Raw genomic sequence first — 16,689 nt, forward strand, 5'->3', positions numbered from 1 at the left:
TGAGTTCTCTTCCTATTCCAATGATACAGATGAAGCATCTTACGATCTAAAATTATTCTTAAATGTATATAGTTGATAGTAGGATAGCCCACTTTGTAGAATTAGGGGAAAGGAATAGTTACAAGATTCGATTTTTTGAAAATGGAATGTTGCCTGATATACTGGAAGACCATTTCTGCTATTTTAATTTCACCACCATAAAAGAAACCTTTTAGCTGTCAACCCCTAGCTTCCCATCTCCCTCAGCCCCAGGTAACCACTAAATGTCTTTTCTGTTTCTATAGGTTTGCCTATTCTGAATGTTTCATATAAATGGAATTCATATAATATGTGAAAACAGATTTTTATATGGACATAGGAAAACCAGATTAGGAGTTTTTCTTACTTGTTATAATATTCCTTTATAACCGAATACTCTCCTTCCAGGCTAGAAACAACCAGGAGTATAATTGGGGTTTGGGATTTTCGTAGCTAATTTTAGTCTGATCTGTTTTCACAGAAGGTGATGAGGTGGGTACTGGCATAACTGATGACAACGAAGATGAAAATTCAGCCAATCAGATTGCAGGCAAAATACCCAACTTTTGTGTCTTACTCCATGGCAGCCTAAAAGTGGAAGGAATGGTGGCAATAGTTCAATTAGGGTAAGGAACTTTGTTTACCTTTGGTTGAATGAGGGAGAATCAATTTACAAAGTGAAGTATTTCCCAGACTTTATCTTACCACCTTTTTCCTCCCCCTGCCATACCCTTCCCACCTACCATCACCTCTTAAACTGCTCTTTAAGTCATCCCCTAGAATAAGTATAGAGTGAGGCTTTTAATTATATTGCTTTTATATTATATCCTTTCTCTGTTTTCCTCTTCTCCGTTGTATCTAGGGAATCTGGATTCAGTTATAACAGTTCTGCTACTTGCTGTGGGATCCTATGCAGTGTTCACAGGCTCCTCAGCTATAAGATGAGGAGGTGGAACTAAATGAAAAAGGACACCAAGGACATTGAACGTTTTACCATGTGCCAGGCACTCCTGTAGTCACTTTATCATATATTAATTCCTGTAATCCCTCATAACACTATACAGGGCGTGTCCGTGTTACCCCTATTGTATAGATGAGAAACTGAGGCTTAGGGAGGTCAAGGAACTTGCTCAAGGTCACACAGCTCATAAACAAAAGAGCCGGGGTTCTTACCCTCGCATTCTGACTCCAGAGCGCATGTTTGTAACCACTGTGCTGCAACCGTTCCCTGTGGGGAACACCTTTCTAGCTTTTACGTTTGCTACAGTCTTGAAATTTGCAAAACCATCTGCTTCCCTTTCTATAATACCTGTTGTTAGGAAAGAAGAGGTGACTGATCATTTTCTGGCCATCACCTGGGGTTGACTGGTACAGAAGATGAAGAGGTTAGGAGTACTCAGATGAAGCTCCATTTCTACTTGAGTTAAAATTACCTGATCCAAAAAGAAGAATGCAATTCGTATTAGGTATTAGTTTGCTGTATTCCTTGATACCCAAGCTACTTGTATTGGCTCTGAATATGAGAATCCCCTATGGCCCTTTGAGAAGCAGGGACAGAGCTGGGTGATGGCTTTGTGCCCTTTGTTAGAAATGCTGCTCTGTGTTGGTGCTGCTGTGAATGACTCAGGGAGGCAACTCAAACATGGGTTGCAACCCTTACTCCTCCTGACTTCTGTAGCTATTTGCTGCCCTTGTGATTTTTTTTTTTCTTTCTTAAGATTGCTTTTGATTTCCATATCTACTTAATTGAATAATAATACATTTCGCAGAGGAATGGCAAGTTTGGGGGGCAGCAGTATGCATTTTCAGTTTTAGGATTTGGCTTTTAGTAAAAATGCACCTGATTTCAAAGCCGAAGCCCATGTCTCAAGAAAACCACTGGCTAGACTTATTTAACTTTATAGTCCCAGGCTTGACGTTCTTCTGATCTTCCATCTTCTCTCCATCTAGTCCTGAATGGCATGGAATGCTCTACTCCCAAGCTGACAGCAAGAAGAAATCAAACCTCATGATGTCTCTCTTTGAGCCTGGCCCAGAACCTCTCCCATGGCTAGGGAAAATGGCACAGTTGGGTCCTATTTCAGGTATAAGCCAGATCAGATTTTACTTATCCTGACTTTTGTTTTCTCTCTGCTATTCTGAATGGCTCTGACTGCAGTCAGAGAGCTGTGTGATCTCCCTTATGGGTGTGCCGTGGTCTCTAATGCTGGATATGTGCATGGAGAACCCCAGCAGAGTGTGGTGTTTGAACTTTAAACTTTACATCAAGGGAAACTGACATTTAGGTTGCTTTAAGTAAATGTAAATGCTCTGACTGCTTAGAATGAAAAGCTACTGTCCACAAACATTTTTTTCTTTACTGCACTATTCTCAACTCCAGTAACCCCAGTCATTTCTAGATAATTTAATCCCCTTCCTTCTTGAAAGTGTTTTCCCTTAGCTTTCCTAACACTGCATTCTTCGGATATTTACTTTTTCCTTTGGCAGCTTTGCTTTTTCTTGTTGTCTTGTCTTCCTCTTGCCTCATGATTTTCAAGATGTTATTCTTCGCCTTCTTCTCTTGGATTATTATTCTCTCTTGATTTTTTTCATCAGCCATTATAACTTCAGGCTCCCCCAGGTGTATAACTATGGTCCTACTTGATCTGTCCCTGGAACTCGAATGTCATATTTCCAGTTCCCAGTTAAACCTGTCCACCTGGATATTCTGCTGTAGTACCAAACAGCTCAGCATGCTTGTTACAGAAACCATTGTCTCTTAACCCTTCCCTGCTAAACTGTTCCTTTTTCTGATTGTCCCGTCCCTTCTGATTGAGGCCTAAGTACTCCTAGGTACTCAGGCTCCAACTGTAGAGTCATCCTGGACTCATTTGGGCCCATTTCAATTTCAGGAACATCTACCGAGCAAACTTTTAGGGGATAAAAGTTAGCAGGAGTTGCTCAAAGTCTAGTGGAAAGTGGAATAATAAACACAGACTGGTATAAGATCAGAGTTGGCCTTGATGATCAGCTCTGCCTAGAGGACTCAGGAAAATCTTCACAGAGGAGGAACACCTTAACTGGGGTTTGAAGAAAAAGGTTTGCTGAGCTAATGAAGGAAGAAGGGGCATTCTGGACAAATGGATCACATATAGAAAAGCAAAGCTAGAACACAAAGTATGAGGGTGGGGTGGGAGGCCCAGATGGTAGATTAGAAGTTGGCGGTGGCTGGGCAGGCCTTATCTGAAATGTGAAGAGCTAGGACTATTCTGCAGGTACTAGGAAGTCACTGAAGGGGGTGCGTATGAGAACAGTGGGATACCAGTTAGGAGATTTGTATGCTAGGTACTAGGGCCCCCTAGAGTTATGTAGTATGGCTGAAGTTCATGTGAGAGCTAATAAATTTGCATTTAGAAAGATAATTCTGGGGATGCCTTGGTGGCTCAGTCAGTTAAGCATCTGACTCAGTTTTGGCTCAGGTCATGATCTCAGGTTGTGAGATCAAGCCCTGCATTGGGCTCCATGCTCAGTGTGGACTCTACTTGAGTCCCTGTCCTTCTCCCTTTGCTCCTCCCCTGATTGTATGTGTATGTGCGCGCTCTCTCTCACTCTCTCTAAGTAAATAAATAAAATCTTAAAAAAAAAAAGAAAAAGAACAAGAAAGAAAGAAAGATAATTCTGTGGAATGTGGATTTGGAAAGGTAAGAGCGTCCCGCAGTTAGAAGTCTACTGTGACAGTCCTGGAGATGTAAGAATGAGAGCCAGAACATGGGAAGTGGCTGGGAATAGGGAGGATGGGGATCCATATGGAAGATTCAGAAAGCAGAATCAACACTGTTTGGATATGAGAATAAAGGAAATGGAAGTGTTGAGAATGATCCCAGGTTTCTGACTTGGGCTGCAGGGCAAAAGTTGATACTGTTGATTGGAACAGAGAACAGAGGAGGAAGAGTAGATGGAAAGACATCTCTTGTGCATGTTGAGTTTAGGCCTGTGAGATTTAGGGAGAGGTGGCTAGAGACAATTCCGGTAAGAGTTCCCAAAAGAGGGCAGAGTTGGATATATAATGTTTAGTTACTAGCATACCACTGATAGTTAAAATGGTGAGAATGAGGGCAATTGCTTAGGGTAGTTGTTCACACATTTGAGTTTTTGTGTACAAAACAAAACAAAAACCAGAAGGACTTGTTTAAAAATTGTTTCCTGGGCCCCACGTACAGATACTCTGATTCAGTGGGTCTGGATTCCAGGCCAAGAACTTGGCAGTTTTAGTATTACCCGAGTAATTACAACCCAAGTGATCCATAACCACGCTTTAAGAAGCCCTAGCCTCAGGAAAGTATGTAATTAAGGCAAAAAGAGAGCCAAGGACCAAACCCCTAGAAAAGACTAACTACAGGGAGAGTGGAAAAGGCGCTCATAAAGGAAAATGAGAAGGAATAAGCAGAAGGAAAAGTAGAAGAAAGTGATGTCACAGAAGCCAAGAGAATAAAGAGACTCAAGAAGAAAGTACAGTGTCTCATACACATGTACGAGACGTGGCCTGCATACCCTGTCTTATACACAGGTGCATGCGTGTCAGGCCTGAAGGATGCCTTTGCCACTGAAGCCTAGAAACGTTTTTGACTGAATATAGACCCTAGAAGCTAGGCGGTAAGCTTTTTCAGTAAGGGCCAGATAGTAAATATTTTAGACTTTGCAGGCCATGTGCTCTCTTGTCATAACTGCTCAACTCTGCTATCGTAGCCCAATACATAAATGAATGGGAGTGACATATTCCCATAAAATATTCTTTATGGACACCAGAATTTGAATTTCATATAATTTTCATGTATCATGAAATACTTTGATTTTCCCCCCAACTATTTAAAAAATATAAAAACATTTTTAACTCAAAAAGAGGCAGCAGGCCATAGTTGTCCAGCTCTTGAGCTAGGATGCAGGGCTGGGGTTTTAAGGTTCACACAGGAGGGGCACCTGGGTGGCTCAGTCTGTTGGGCATCTGCCTTCGGCTGAGGTCATGATCTCAGGGTCCTGAGATCAAGTCCTGCATCGGGCTCCTTGCTTAGCGGGGAGTCTGTGTCTCCCTCCCTCTGCCTCTCTCCCGGGCTAATATTCACTGCCTATCAAATAAATAAATAAAATCTTTAAAAATTAAAAAAAAAATAAAGTTCACACACGAAAAAAGATATGACTTTGTTTCAAAACAAAAAAGAACTGAAATCTCTGAGTAAAGCTAGGAGTGTGGAAGGTCTATACCCTCAGTGAGAGGATGACAAGAAAAATTCTACCTATTGTTTCTACCTGCTTTTCCAAATATTAAAAAAAAAAAAAGTCTCCCATGAGAAATTGAAGCCCAAGTTCTGCAGCATGCAGACTGACACTATCCATTCTAAAGTGGGGCTCTCCAAAACCAAATAACGCACCAAAAAAATATTTCTGAAGCAATGAAACCCAGCGTGCATCCTCCAGAGTTCATATAATGGCAACCCAGGGCAAAAGGACTTCTCTGAAGAACATCCCTGCTGAAGATGAGTTCCTGATTTGAAGAAAAGTCTTTAAATTACGTGAGGATTTTCTCTCCTTTGAAGGGAGGCCAACAGGAGAATTAGCAACTTGAGAACTTAATAATCTGAAAGAGACTGCAGAATGAGTGTTGTAAATAGATAAAGCGTTTTAGGAAGGAATAGAAACAAGGAGGAAAGAAGAGGACGCTATGAATCAAGAGTCATTTGATCTCTACAGGAGATTTTTGGTGACTTTAAGGGTAGCTTTAGTCCATGATTAGCCAGAAGGCAAGTTGAGGAATGAGTTAGAGATAATTCGGAAACGAACAGGACAAGTTTGCCGCAAGAGAGAAGTAAGGCAGTAGGAGAGCCCAGGGCAGAGGAAGCTGCGTGTGTGTTGCGGATGGAGAGATTCCTCATTTCCTGGTCTCCCTCTGTAGCATTCCTAAATTCATTCTGCCATTTCATTTGCACTGCTCTTGCCTTGTTCTGGCTTTTTTTTAACCTTTCATTTAGATCAAAGGTCAGTTAACCAATGCCTGCTGGCCAAACTAGCCCACTGCTTATTTTGTAAAGTTTTACTGTAAAGTTTCATTACACGGTCACACTCATTTATGTGATTTATGTGTTATCTAGGGCTGCTTTCCTGCTTCAGTGGCAGAGTTGAGTAGTTACAATAGAGACCATATAATCCACGAAGTCTAAAATACTTACTGTCTGGCCCTTTGCAGGAAAAGTTTGTCAACCCCTGACCTAGACTGTTGTGACATTTTTCACAAAGATACCTATTTGTAATCTAAGACGTAGCATTCAAATTCCTTTCTCTTCTAGCTTCCAATCTAGCCGTGCTTGGTTTGTTATACATATTCTTCATTCAGATTGAACTGCTTTTTACTTTGCCCTTACTCATTTTTTCCTCCCTCAGGGTGTGTTCTTTTTTTCAAATGAAGGTGATAAAGCTAACATTTTATTGAACTTAACTTTATACCAGGCACTATGCTAGACACAATGAAATGTATAATCTCATTTAATTCTCAAGACAAGTCTTATGAGGTTAGGATTAAAAAAGCTTTATTACATATAGAGGGGAGGGGGTTGAATCTTTCTTGACTCCCACACTCCTCATGGCTTCCAGGACGTTGCTCAGCTCTTCTCTCTTCCTTTCGGTGCAGATATGTGTCCCCACCCTTTTCTTGATGAGCTTGAGGGCACGCTTGTCCTTGGAGACCTTGAGCAGCTCCATGGCACACTATTAATTTAGTGCGAAGCCACACACCCTTGAATCATGTCCCACATGAACTTGGAATACTTGGTGAGGGGCCAGCACTTTGCCTTGCTGACATTCTTAGTCATCTTGTGGCCCTTGTTGAGGCCTATGGCCTCAGGGTAGTGCAAAACCATGGCTGCTGCTCCTCTGGGTTTTTTCTTTTTTTTTTAATTGAAGTATAAGTAGCATACAATGTTTGTTTTGTGTACAATATAATGATTCAACAATTCTGTGCATTACTCAGTGCTCATCATGATACATGTACTCTTAATCCCCTTTATCTGTTTCACCCAACCCCCCACACACCTCCCATCTGGCAACCACCAGTTTGTTCTCTGTGTTTTAGAGTCTGCTTTTTATTTGTCTCTTTCTTTATTTGTTTTGTTTCTGAAATTACGCATATGAGTGAAATCATGTGGTGTTTGTCTTTCTCTGACTTATTTCACATAGCATTATACCATCTAGATCCATCCATAGTGTTAGAAGTGGCAAGATCTCATTCTTTTTTATGGCTGAATAATATTCCATTGAGAGAGAGAGAGAGAGAGAGAGAGAGAGAGAAAGAGAGTGTGTGTGTGTCTGTGTGTGTGTGTAAGAGAGCGAGAGAGAGAGAGTGTGTGTGTGCGTATATACACACCACATCTTTATCCATCTATAGATGGACACTTGGGTTGCTTTCATATCTTGGCTATTGTAAATAAGGCTGCAGTAAACATGGGGATGCATATATCTCTTCAAATTAGTGTTTTTATTTTCTTTGGGTAGATACCCAGTAGTGGAATTAATGAGTCATAGTAATTCTATTTTGAAATTTTTGAGGAGCCTCCATACTGTTTTCCACAGTAACTGCACTAATTTGTATTCCCAATGTCATTGCCCAAGGGTTTCTTTTTCCGCACATCCTGGCCAACACTTATTATTTTTTGTGTTTTTATTTGTTTTTAAAGATTTATTTTTATTTATTTTTTTTTTTTCAGAGCGAGAGGGTGTGTACGCGTGGGGGTAGGGGCAGAAGGAGAGAATCTTTAAGCAGACTCCTCTCTGAGCAGGGAGCCCGACACAGGGCTCGATCCCATAACCCTTGAGATGATGGCCTGAGCCGAAACCAAGAGTCAGATGCTTAACTGACTGAACCACCCAGGTGCCCCAATTTTTTGTGTTTTTTATTTTAGTTATTCTGACAGGTATAAGGTGGTATCTCATTATGGTTTTGATTTGCATTTCCCTGATGACCACTGATGTTGAGCATCTTTTCATGTGTCTGTTGGCCATTTGTGTGTCTTCTTGGGAAAAATGTCTATTCAGCTCCTCTGCCTATTTTTTAATTGTATTATTTGTTTTTCTGGTATTGGTATAAGTTCTGGTATATATCTGGTGTGTGTGTGTGTGTATATATATATATATATATATGTATATGGTATAAGTTCTTGCTATATTTTGGATATTAAACCCGTATCGGATATAATCAATAACAAATATCTTCTTCCATTCAGTAGGTTGCCTTTTTGTTGTGTTGATGGTTTTCTTCGCTGTGCAAAAAGCTTTTTATTTTGCTTTCATTTGCCTTGCCTGAGGAGACATACCTAGAAAAATGTTTCCACAGCCTATGTCAAAGAACTTGTTTTTATTTATTTATTTATTTTTGGTCAAAGCAAGGCATGCAAAACAGTATGTTGTTTATACCTATCCCTCCTACTTCTTATTCTGTTCCTAGAAACAACCACTTAAAACTTCTAATTGTAGGAGGGTTTTGTATTGTTGTGTTTTTTTTATATTTACATTTCTAAATAATATAAATATATAACTATTTCTTGGCCTTTTTTTTTTTTTTTCATTTTTAATGTCATTTTTGACTTTTTAAGGTTGACTGCTTAGCTCTGTTACCACCACCACCCCCACCCACCCAAGAATCACATTTTTCCCTTCCTCTATTCTTCCCATGTGGTTATAGTGTTCTTTTTGGGTAAAGCAGAGTTCTGTCCTTGTTAGATGACGTGAATGTTATTTATGACTAAGCCATGTGGTACACTGAGTTACATTTTATTTTGCAACTCTTTGTTCTCTGCACCAGTTGTGTTTTTTTAAGACATTTTTTCTTTTTTCTAGCAGGCAAGATAAATGTGCAGTGACCCTTTAATAATGTGGGGTTATGACTTTTAACTCCCCCACAACTTAACCAGTACGAGCCTACTGTTGACCAGAAGCCTTAGCAATAACATAAACACTTGATGAACTCACATGTTGTATATGTATTATAAACTGCATTCTTAACAATAAAGAAAGCTAGAGAAAAGAAACAGTTGTCTAAAAAACCCTAAGGAAGAGAAAATACATTTACAGTACTTGTATTTGTGGGGAAGATTCTGTGTCTAAGTGGGCCTGTACAGTTCACACCCATGTTGTTCAAAGGTGAGCTGTCTGCTAACTTCCGTTAAAAGGAAGGCTGTGTTGGAAAGACACTGAGGTTCCTCAGAGACTCCAGGAAAGAGATGGGCAGGCCGTGGGGGAGCCAGCAGCAGATGAAGGCAGCCAGCCCTCCGTCTGGGCTCTCTCACGGCCTTCCTCTCTACTTGCTTTACTTACTTTGCTTTTCTTTGCTCTTTTCTGTGTACTTACTGCTAATTCCTAAGTAAAATACATTCTTCAGGTACTTTTGTCAGTTTTTTTTTTCCCTTAAGAGTCCTTTCCCTTCCTCTTGTTTCATAAGTAGACTGTTCTCTGTGCCTGCTGGGTAGCTATCAGCCTTCCCTTCCCATCTCTTCTGTGGCTCCCCTGTTTTGTGACTCCTCCTGAGAAAAGGGTACATGGGAAGTAGATGTTTGAAATCTTGCATATTTGGAAATGTCTGTGTTTCATCCCTTCCTCTCAGTCGATGGTTCCGTTGGACATTGAGTGCTGGTTGGGAATCACTTTACCTTAGTGTTTTGATGCATAGCACTGTTCTTCTTTTCTGGCTTCCTGTGTTGCTGCTGAGAGTCTCGTGCAGTGCTGCCAGGGCTTTGACCCAGGTCTCTTATATCCTGTGCACTCCTGGAGGCGCTTCTTTGTGTCCCTCGTATTCTGGATTTTGAGAATGATGTACTCAGTTGTTGGTCTCTTTATTCATTGTGGTGGGCATTCAGTGGGCCCTTCTGTCTGAAGAATGAATTGAACAATTCATGTTCTTCAGTCCTGGAAACATGAATCATGTCTTAGATTTCCCCCTCTCTATTCTCTGTTCTCCCTTTCTAGAACATCTGTTTATGATTTTTGTATAATTTTCTTATTTTCCGCCCGTTTTTCCATTTTTTTCTTTTCTAATTTCTCTAAGGTATCTTCAGCTTTATCTTGCAACTGTTTTTTTCTTTCTTTCTGCTACCATATTTCTTATGTCTAGGAGTCTCCTGTTCTTTTTTCATAGATACAGTATTTTTTGTCTGTTAAACCAGTTACCACATATAGGCTTCAAATAGTTACAGACAGTACAGGATAGACTGTGGTTAGATGTTTTAATGTTTGGTACAGATACTGAGTGCTATAGTAGAAAAGGGTCTAGAGAAAGTACTGTGTGCCAGGACACTTGGGACAACTTTGTGGAAAAGGTGAGATAAGATCTGGACCTGTAATATAAGTGAGTTTGGTTTATGTGAGGAATGGCGAGGTTGAGTGGTAAAAAAAATGTTGCCTTTGCAGGCAGACCTAGCTGAGTGACTGTGAAGCCTATAAAGGTCCAACCTCTCTGAGCCTCAGTTCCCTCATCTTTCATGGGACCAATAATATCTACCGCCCTAGGGTTGCTGTAAGGAAAGAAGGTGTATATGTAAAGTGTTTGGAACTTAATAAATATTCTTTATTCTGTAAGTTCCTTGAATCCAGAAAAAAGTCTTCTCCGGCCACACTTCATAGTGGAGTGCTTGCTATGTAGTGGGGGCTTAGAATAGCTGATGAGTGAGCAAGTGAGTAAGGGAATAAATGGATGAGGGAAGGGGAGCACTCCAGGCAGGGGAAAAAACAGAAATAGTGGCAGGGAAATTAGAAATAAACGTGCTACATTGAAAAAGACTGCTGAGATCTTGGCCTGGCTAAAAGGGCTTATATAAGTGCAAGTATTTGCAGAAATATGTCTGGAAAGCTGGGCTGATACTTTTTGGAGGGGCGGGGGGGGGGGGGGTGAATGACCAAACTGGGGTTAGAGAGCTTCTGGCTCAGAGACACTGGGTTCATTCCAGTTGCCAATATGAACATTTGGGCAAGGGATGTAAGCTCCCTGAACTTAGTGGGGAAATGATCCCAGCTCTCTCTACCCCAGAGGGTGGTAGTAATCAGGATAAAATGAGCCAGTAATTATAAGTAGGCTTTGTGAGTTTCTGCAAAGTTTCATTGGTTCAGTAAGCAGGTAGAAAAACAGAAACCCTTATTTATTCACATGGTTAAAAAGCCAACCTGGCTTTAAATATGTAAAAGTAATAACTAATAAGTCATGACGACATGGGGTGTGTTTCACCAAAAAGGTGTTTCTTCTTCTCTTGCCCCTTTCCTTAACATGGCTACATATAATAATCCTCTGGAATTTTCTCAGTGCATAGACCTATGCTGTCCTGTCCAGTAACCACTAGATACCTGAGGCTATTTAAATTAAAATAAGTTAAATTTAAAATTCAGTTCCTCAGTCACTCTAGCCACAGTCAAGTGTTCAGTAGGCATGTGGGCCAGTGGCTACCATTCGATCATTGTAGAAAATTCTCTTGGAGAGCGCTGGGCCAGACTATAAAATTGTATTATGTGTGTTTATATATTTCCTTAGAGTTGTTGCATGTATTAATTTTATTCTCTCTGATCTCAATTGATAAAGCAAATAAGCAAAGCTTGTCTCTTTAAAAACATTAAGCTGTTTTTTACCTCCATGGGCTTCAGTTGATTGTTTAATCTCCTACATCAGTAGCTTTCTATGGAGAACAGGTTCCCTAACCTGAGGGAAGTGAATGGATTTTCTTAATTAGGGAAGCAACAGGATGTAGAAGGTGGAATGATTCAGAGAGCTTCTAGCCTAATTGGAAATGTAATTGATTATGTTTTACCAGATGTCATTTCAAGAATGTCTTTTCCTTTTAAGATGCTAAAGAAAACCCTTATGGAGAGGATGATAATAAGAGCCCATTCCCCCTGCAGCCCAAAAACAAACGCAGTTATGCCCAGAATGTGACTGTCTGGATCAAACCCAGTGGCCTGCAGGTAACATTACCACTTAAGTTACTTTCCACTGGGGACAGGGGGAGGGATTCTAGCAGGCAGGCAGACATCTGATTTGATTTTCCTTTCCTTTGCTACTTAGTAATTCATTTACTTCTAATGTTTGTCATTATTTCCAAAAAGGATTTGAGGTGGCCTACAGTAAAACACGTATGCAGCAAAATCACTTCTTACAAAATTTAGAGCAGTACAAAACCTAGAGGAAGAGGGGAGACCGTTGCGCCAGGAACCCAAGGCGAAATATAATTGTGTTTGAGCAATTTGGCTCTGAGCTTCCTGCTACTGAGGTCAAAAAGCACCATGAAGGGTTATATGTTTTTTTCTTGTCTGATAGAAGGAAGCGTGTCAGTTCCAGAGAGACATATTTTCCTGGCATTGAATCTCAGTGTAACATTTTTGACATGGTGAGGCATTGACATAATGGGTTTTATCTTTGACAACAGTTTTTTGAAAAGGATGTAAAAATCTTCATGGGGTTATTTCTTCTGTCCCCACAGTAGAACCCAAGCAATGGCATTACACCTTAATTCCACAAAAACACTTTTATGGGAAGCTAAGATTACACTATTCTCAGGGTGTGCTGCTTTCAGGCAAGGTACTCAGTGATGTTTCTCCCTCCACTGACATACGGTCATTTCTGCCTGTTTTTAAAAATCACTTTTTGAGCCTTTTTTCTCATTTGAGCACCATTTTTTTTCTTTGTTCCTCTAACGAGTCCAACCTAAGCCAAATGAGAAGAGGAGGTTAGGCCACCTGACAAGGGAAATAGCTTCTGTTGATGGCGCAGTTTCTTTCCACAGAGACTGGACACATCCTGCCATGGCTACAGGGGTAGGGGCTTTGTTGGAAAATCAGGTTCTCTCCTGCCATCCCTGACCCCAGTACTTCCCTGTCAGAAGGAAAACTGAATTTTTCTTAAATTATTTTTTAAATTTTGTTTTGGTATGGGTGTATTTTTTTATTGTGAAAAACATATAACATAAAAGTTACCATTTCAGCCATTTTAAAGTATACTGAAAATTCAGTGGCATTTAGTAATCACTGTGTAGTTCTAGAACATTTTCATCATCCCAAGAGGAATCTCTGCACCCATTAAGCAAATCACTCTAGATTCCCAACTTCCCCCAGTCCTTGGCCACTACTGATCTGCTTTTTGACTCTGGATTTGCCCAATTCTACATGTGTCATATCAATAGCATCATATAATGTGTGACTTTTTATTTTATTTGGCTTCCTTCATTTAGCATAATGTTTTCAGCAATCAGCCATGTTGTAACATAGATCAGTACTTCATTCCTTTTGACGGCACTTCTGTTCACCCACTCAGTTGATGAACATTTGGATTGTTTCCACCTTTTGGCTACCGTGAATAATGCTAAGAACATGTGTCAATTTTTTTTTCCTTTTATTGCTATGCTCTTGTTGTCATACCTAAGAAATCATTACCAATCCAAGGTCATGAACATTTATGCCTATGTTTTCTTCTAAGAGTTTTGTAGTTTTAGCTCTTGCAGTTAGGTCGCTGAACCATTTTATTTATTTATTTGTTTTTGTATATGGTGTGACATAAGAATCCAGCTTCATTCTTTGCATGTGGATATCCAGTTGTCCTGGCGCCATTTGTCGAAGAGACTGTTCCTTCCCCCATTGAATGGTCTTGGCACCCTGTTCAGAAAGCAGTTGGCCATAGATGTAGGGTTTATTGGGTGTATTTCAGTGAGATGAGTTCATTTCTGTCACTAAGGGATTTATTATCATCAAACGTTTTGAAGGAGGGAGGTGCTTTACTAATGTCGAACAGAACAGTGACGTGAACTCAGAAGGGGTCCTCATCTTGACGTTGCACCTCTGTTCCTATTTTCATTTCTCTAAACATTTAGAGCCACCCTTTGATAGTCTTTCCCCTTTTACCACAGAATCCTAATGCTGAAATCTTTTTACCCTTGATAGACAGATGTACAGAAGATTTTAAGAAATGCAAGGAAACTACCTGAAAAAACACAGACATTCTATAAGGTGAGACGATTGGAATTATAGTGGAAGAGGGTGGGCCCTGGGATGTGTACCAAAAATAAATGGTTCACAAGAGTTAGAGTATGGCATAGCAGAGTGAATGTGGACAGGAATTAGAAATGTTTGGCTTGTGCCTCAGTGTTTTCATTGTTAAAGTCAGTGGAAATGATAGGTCCACTGCTGCCCTAAAATCCAAGAATTGGAAGTGTTCAAGTGGCCTGATTCTGTGCACAAGGGCTCCTCTGTCTTGGTGCTGCTGTGAATGGCTGAGGGAAGGAGTCAGAAGAACCTGTGGGTCAAAGCCCTGAACTCTCCTCACCACTGTCACCCCAGACAACCAGGGTGACTTCCTGGGGTGATGACTTCCCAAAACATTCTTAGTCTCTCGGAAAAGCTGCTTCCGGGAATGACTACTAAAATTGTACTTTTATCAATTGCAAAAGGATGGCCCTCCGGAATCCTGCCTAGCTAATCCAGAACTGTTGGCAGAGGGAATAAAATTATAACTAGTGGGTGGAGTTGGGGGTGCATATAAGTAAACACCTTGTTTCTCCCCTTTCCATCTGGTGTTTGGCTGAAATTAAATTAAGTGGCAGTGTGAGGTATGCTGTGTTGTCAATTGTAGCTCGGCTACTAATATTTTATGGTGCACACAGCCTACCCCAGGCTAGCATCTCTTCCGGAGAACATACGTGCTACTTTGTCTGGGTGTTACCTCATTACGTTTATGTCACTATGGTCTTCAAACCTAATTATGTGGCAAGCTGACAAAATCAAGCAAGAGCAGCCTTAATCAGAGTTCACATTGCTGCTCAGCCGGCCATGCCCTCCCTCCCCGTGAAGCCCTTGATGACCACTCCTTGGCTGTAGTCCCTTTCTCCCCTGCAGTCGTCAGCGCTGTATTCAAGAAGGCACACTTGTACTTTGGCCTTCTTCTGAACTTTCCACTTGTTAACAGATGATAGTAGAGAAGTGGTCAGAAAGCCCACTTCTCTTTTCTGGCTTTATAGAATCCCACCTATCACATGTGGAAGGGCCTCTGCCAGACAACTGTGTCAGCCCCTGCAGTGGGCAAGGAAGAAGTCATCCTTCTCACTTTATAAATGAGACCACTGAGACCCGGGGAGGCTACACACTTCGACTGCACTGCCAAGTGGTTGATGGGGCTCTTTGTATTTCTCAGCTTCCATCCACCCTTCTTTTGTGGCAGTCTTTCACGTCAGACTTCTTGAATCCTCCAGAGCCTCCAAATGTGTTCACTGTTCTTTTTGAGGCGCAGAGAGGAGGCACCAGAGGGTTCAGAGCCCTCTGAAGTTCGGGGCTAGCCTTTTCCATGCCTGAGTAACAGGAAAAGTCCTCCTGAGAGTTAGGGGTGAATGAAATGATGTGTGCAAAGTGTCTCATCGTGTTTGGTGTAAGCGCTCATCAGCTGTGGTGATGACCACCTGTGTTTCAGTCAGCCGGCTTTCTGATCACCTGTAGAGGAACTCTCTTGTCATGTCATCACACTTTCTGGTTCCTGGCATCTCTGTACAAGCATCTGTTCTCCTGTCAAAATGCTCACTTAAGTTCGGGGATCAAGAAAAACGTATTCTAAGTTGAGCACTTAGAAAGTATGTGATAAGGAAAATGCGTTTCAGGAACATTGGTGAGTTTCTTGTGGTTTTTTTTATCGTTTCAGGAGCTAAACCGTTTACGAAAAGCTGCCCTGGCATTTGGTTTCCTGGACCTGCTCAAAGGGGTGGCGGACATGCTGGAAAGGGAATGCACGCTGCTGCCCGACACAGCGCACCCGGACGCCGCCTTCCAGCTGACCCACGCTGCCCAGCAGCTCAAGCTGGCCAGCACCGGCACCTCCGAGTACGCCGGCTACGAGCACAACATCACGCCTTTGCACACAGACTTCTCCGGGAGCAGCACTGAAAGAATGTGAAGCTGACTTTGGGAGCCTTCCTGCTTTTTTTCATTTCAGGTGAAAATGATTTAGTGTAAAAACTTTCCAATTTGTTCACCTGTGCAAGAGCCACCTGGAGACCTCCCTGCGGCTGCCTCGGAAGCAGCACTCGCAGGTTTCAGTGACTCTGCTAGAATCTGAGGAGGGTTCTGAAGGGTGTTTGGCTGCTTGGGCTTTGACCTTAGTTTTCAGGGGCTGAGTCTTTAAGCCCAAAAAAACCGCTGTTGCTCCCACGATGGGCACATCTCCTGAGAAACTTAAAGGACTGATGAGCACAGAGCACTCCCCACCTCCTCAGGAAACCTAATCAGCGAGGGTTCTCTGGCTTCCAGAAAGGCACCTTCTCTCCTCTCCTTTCCCAACCGTAAGGACATTTTCCAGCTTCTGTCCTTGGAACAAGCAGCCCAAACTGTGTGGGATTTGCTAAATACAAACCCAACACAATTAAGTTTCAGAACTCTCCTTAGAACTTGGGCAAAAACTTGATGGTAACCCTTTGGTGCTTTTAGTATGTCTTGAGATACAGACTTTTAAACAGCAACCATAAGTGTATAAAATGATTCCCACTTCAAGTTTTGTTTTTGTTTTTTTTTTTTAATGAAAATAAAATACTTTATTTTCTATAAAATGGATTCACTGGGAAACTAATGGGTCTTGGCCTTTCAGTCTGTCCTATCACCTGAGTGAAATTTCAACTTCCTAAGTGGCACAGATTCATAAAT

At 41.3% G+C, this 16,689-nt stretch overlaps 1 protein-coding gene and 1 pseudogene across 3 annotated transcripts in view; one reads left to right on the forward strand and one right to left on the reverse strand.

Moving 5' to 3' along the window:
- The window catches only part of INTS14 (integrator complex subunit 14), a 29,623-nt gene extending 13,085 nt beyond the window's left edge, over positions 1-16,538 (forward strand). For all 3 annotated transcript variants that reach the window (XM_040643094.1, XM_040643095.1, XM_008708579.2), the window contains 5 exons: positions 500-644; positions 1,969-2,102; positions 11,864-11,982; positions 13,951-14,016; positions 15,695-16,538. In XM_040643094.1, coding sequence (XP_040499028.1) covers positions 500-644; positions 1,969-2,102; positions 11,864-11,982; positions 13,951-14,016; positions 15,695-15,946 — 716 coding nt within the window. In that variant the 3' untranslated portion in view covers positions 15,947-16,538. The remainder of the gene's footprint in view (positions 1-499; positions 645-1,968; positions 2,103-11,863; positions 11,983-13,950; positions 14,017-15,694) is intronic.
- Positions 5,096-6,909, reverse strand: LOC103679075 (annotated as a pseudogene).
- Positions 16,539-16,689: the final 151 nt, after the last annotated feature.

Source organism: Ursus maritimus, unplaced genomic scaffold (genome assembly GCF_017311325.1).
Source record: "Ursus maritimus isolate PB19 unplaced genomic scaffold, ASM1731132v1 scaffold_27, whole genome shotgun sequence".
NCBI classification, from domain to species: domain Eukaryota; kingdom Metazoa; phylum Chordata; class Mammalia; order Carnivora; family Ursidae; genus Ursus; species Ursus maritimus.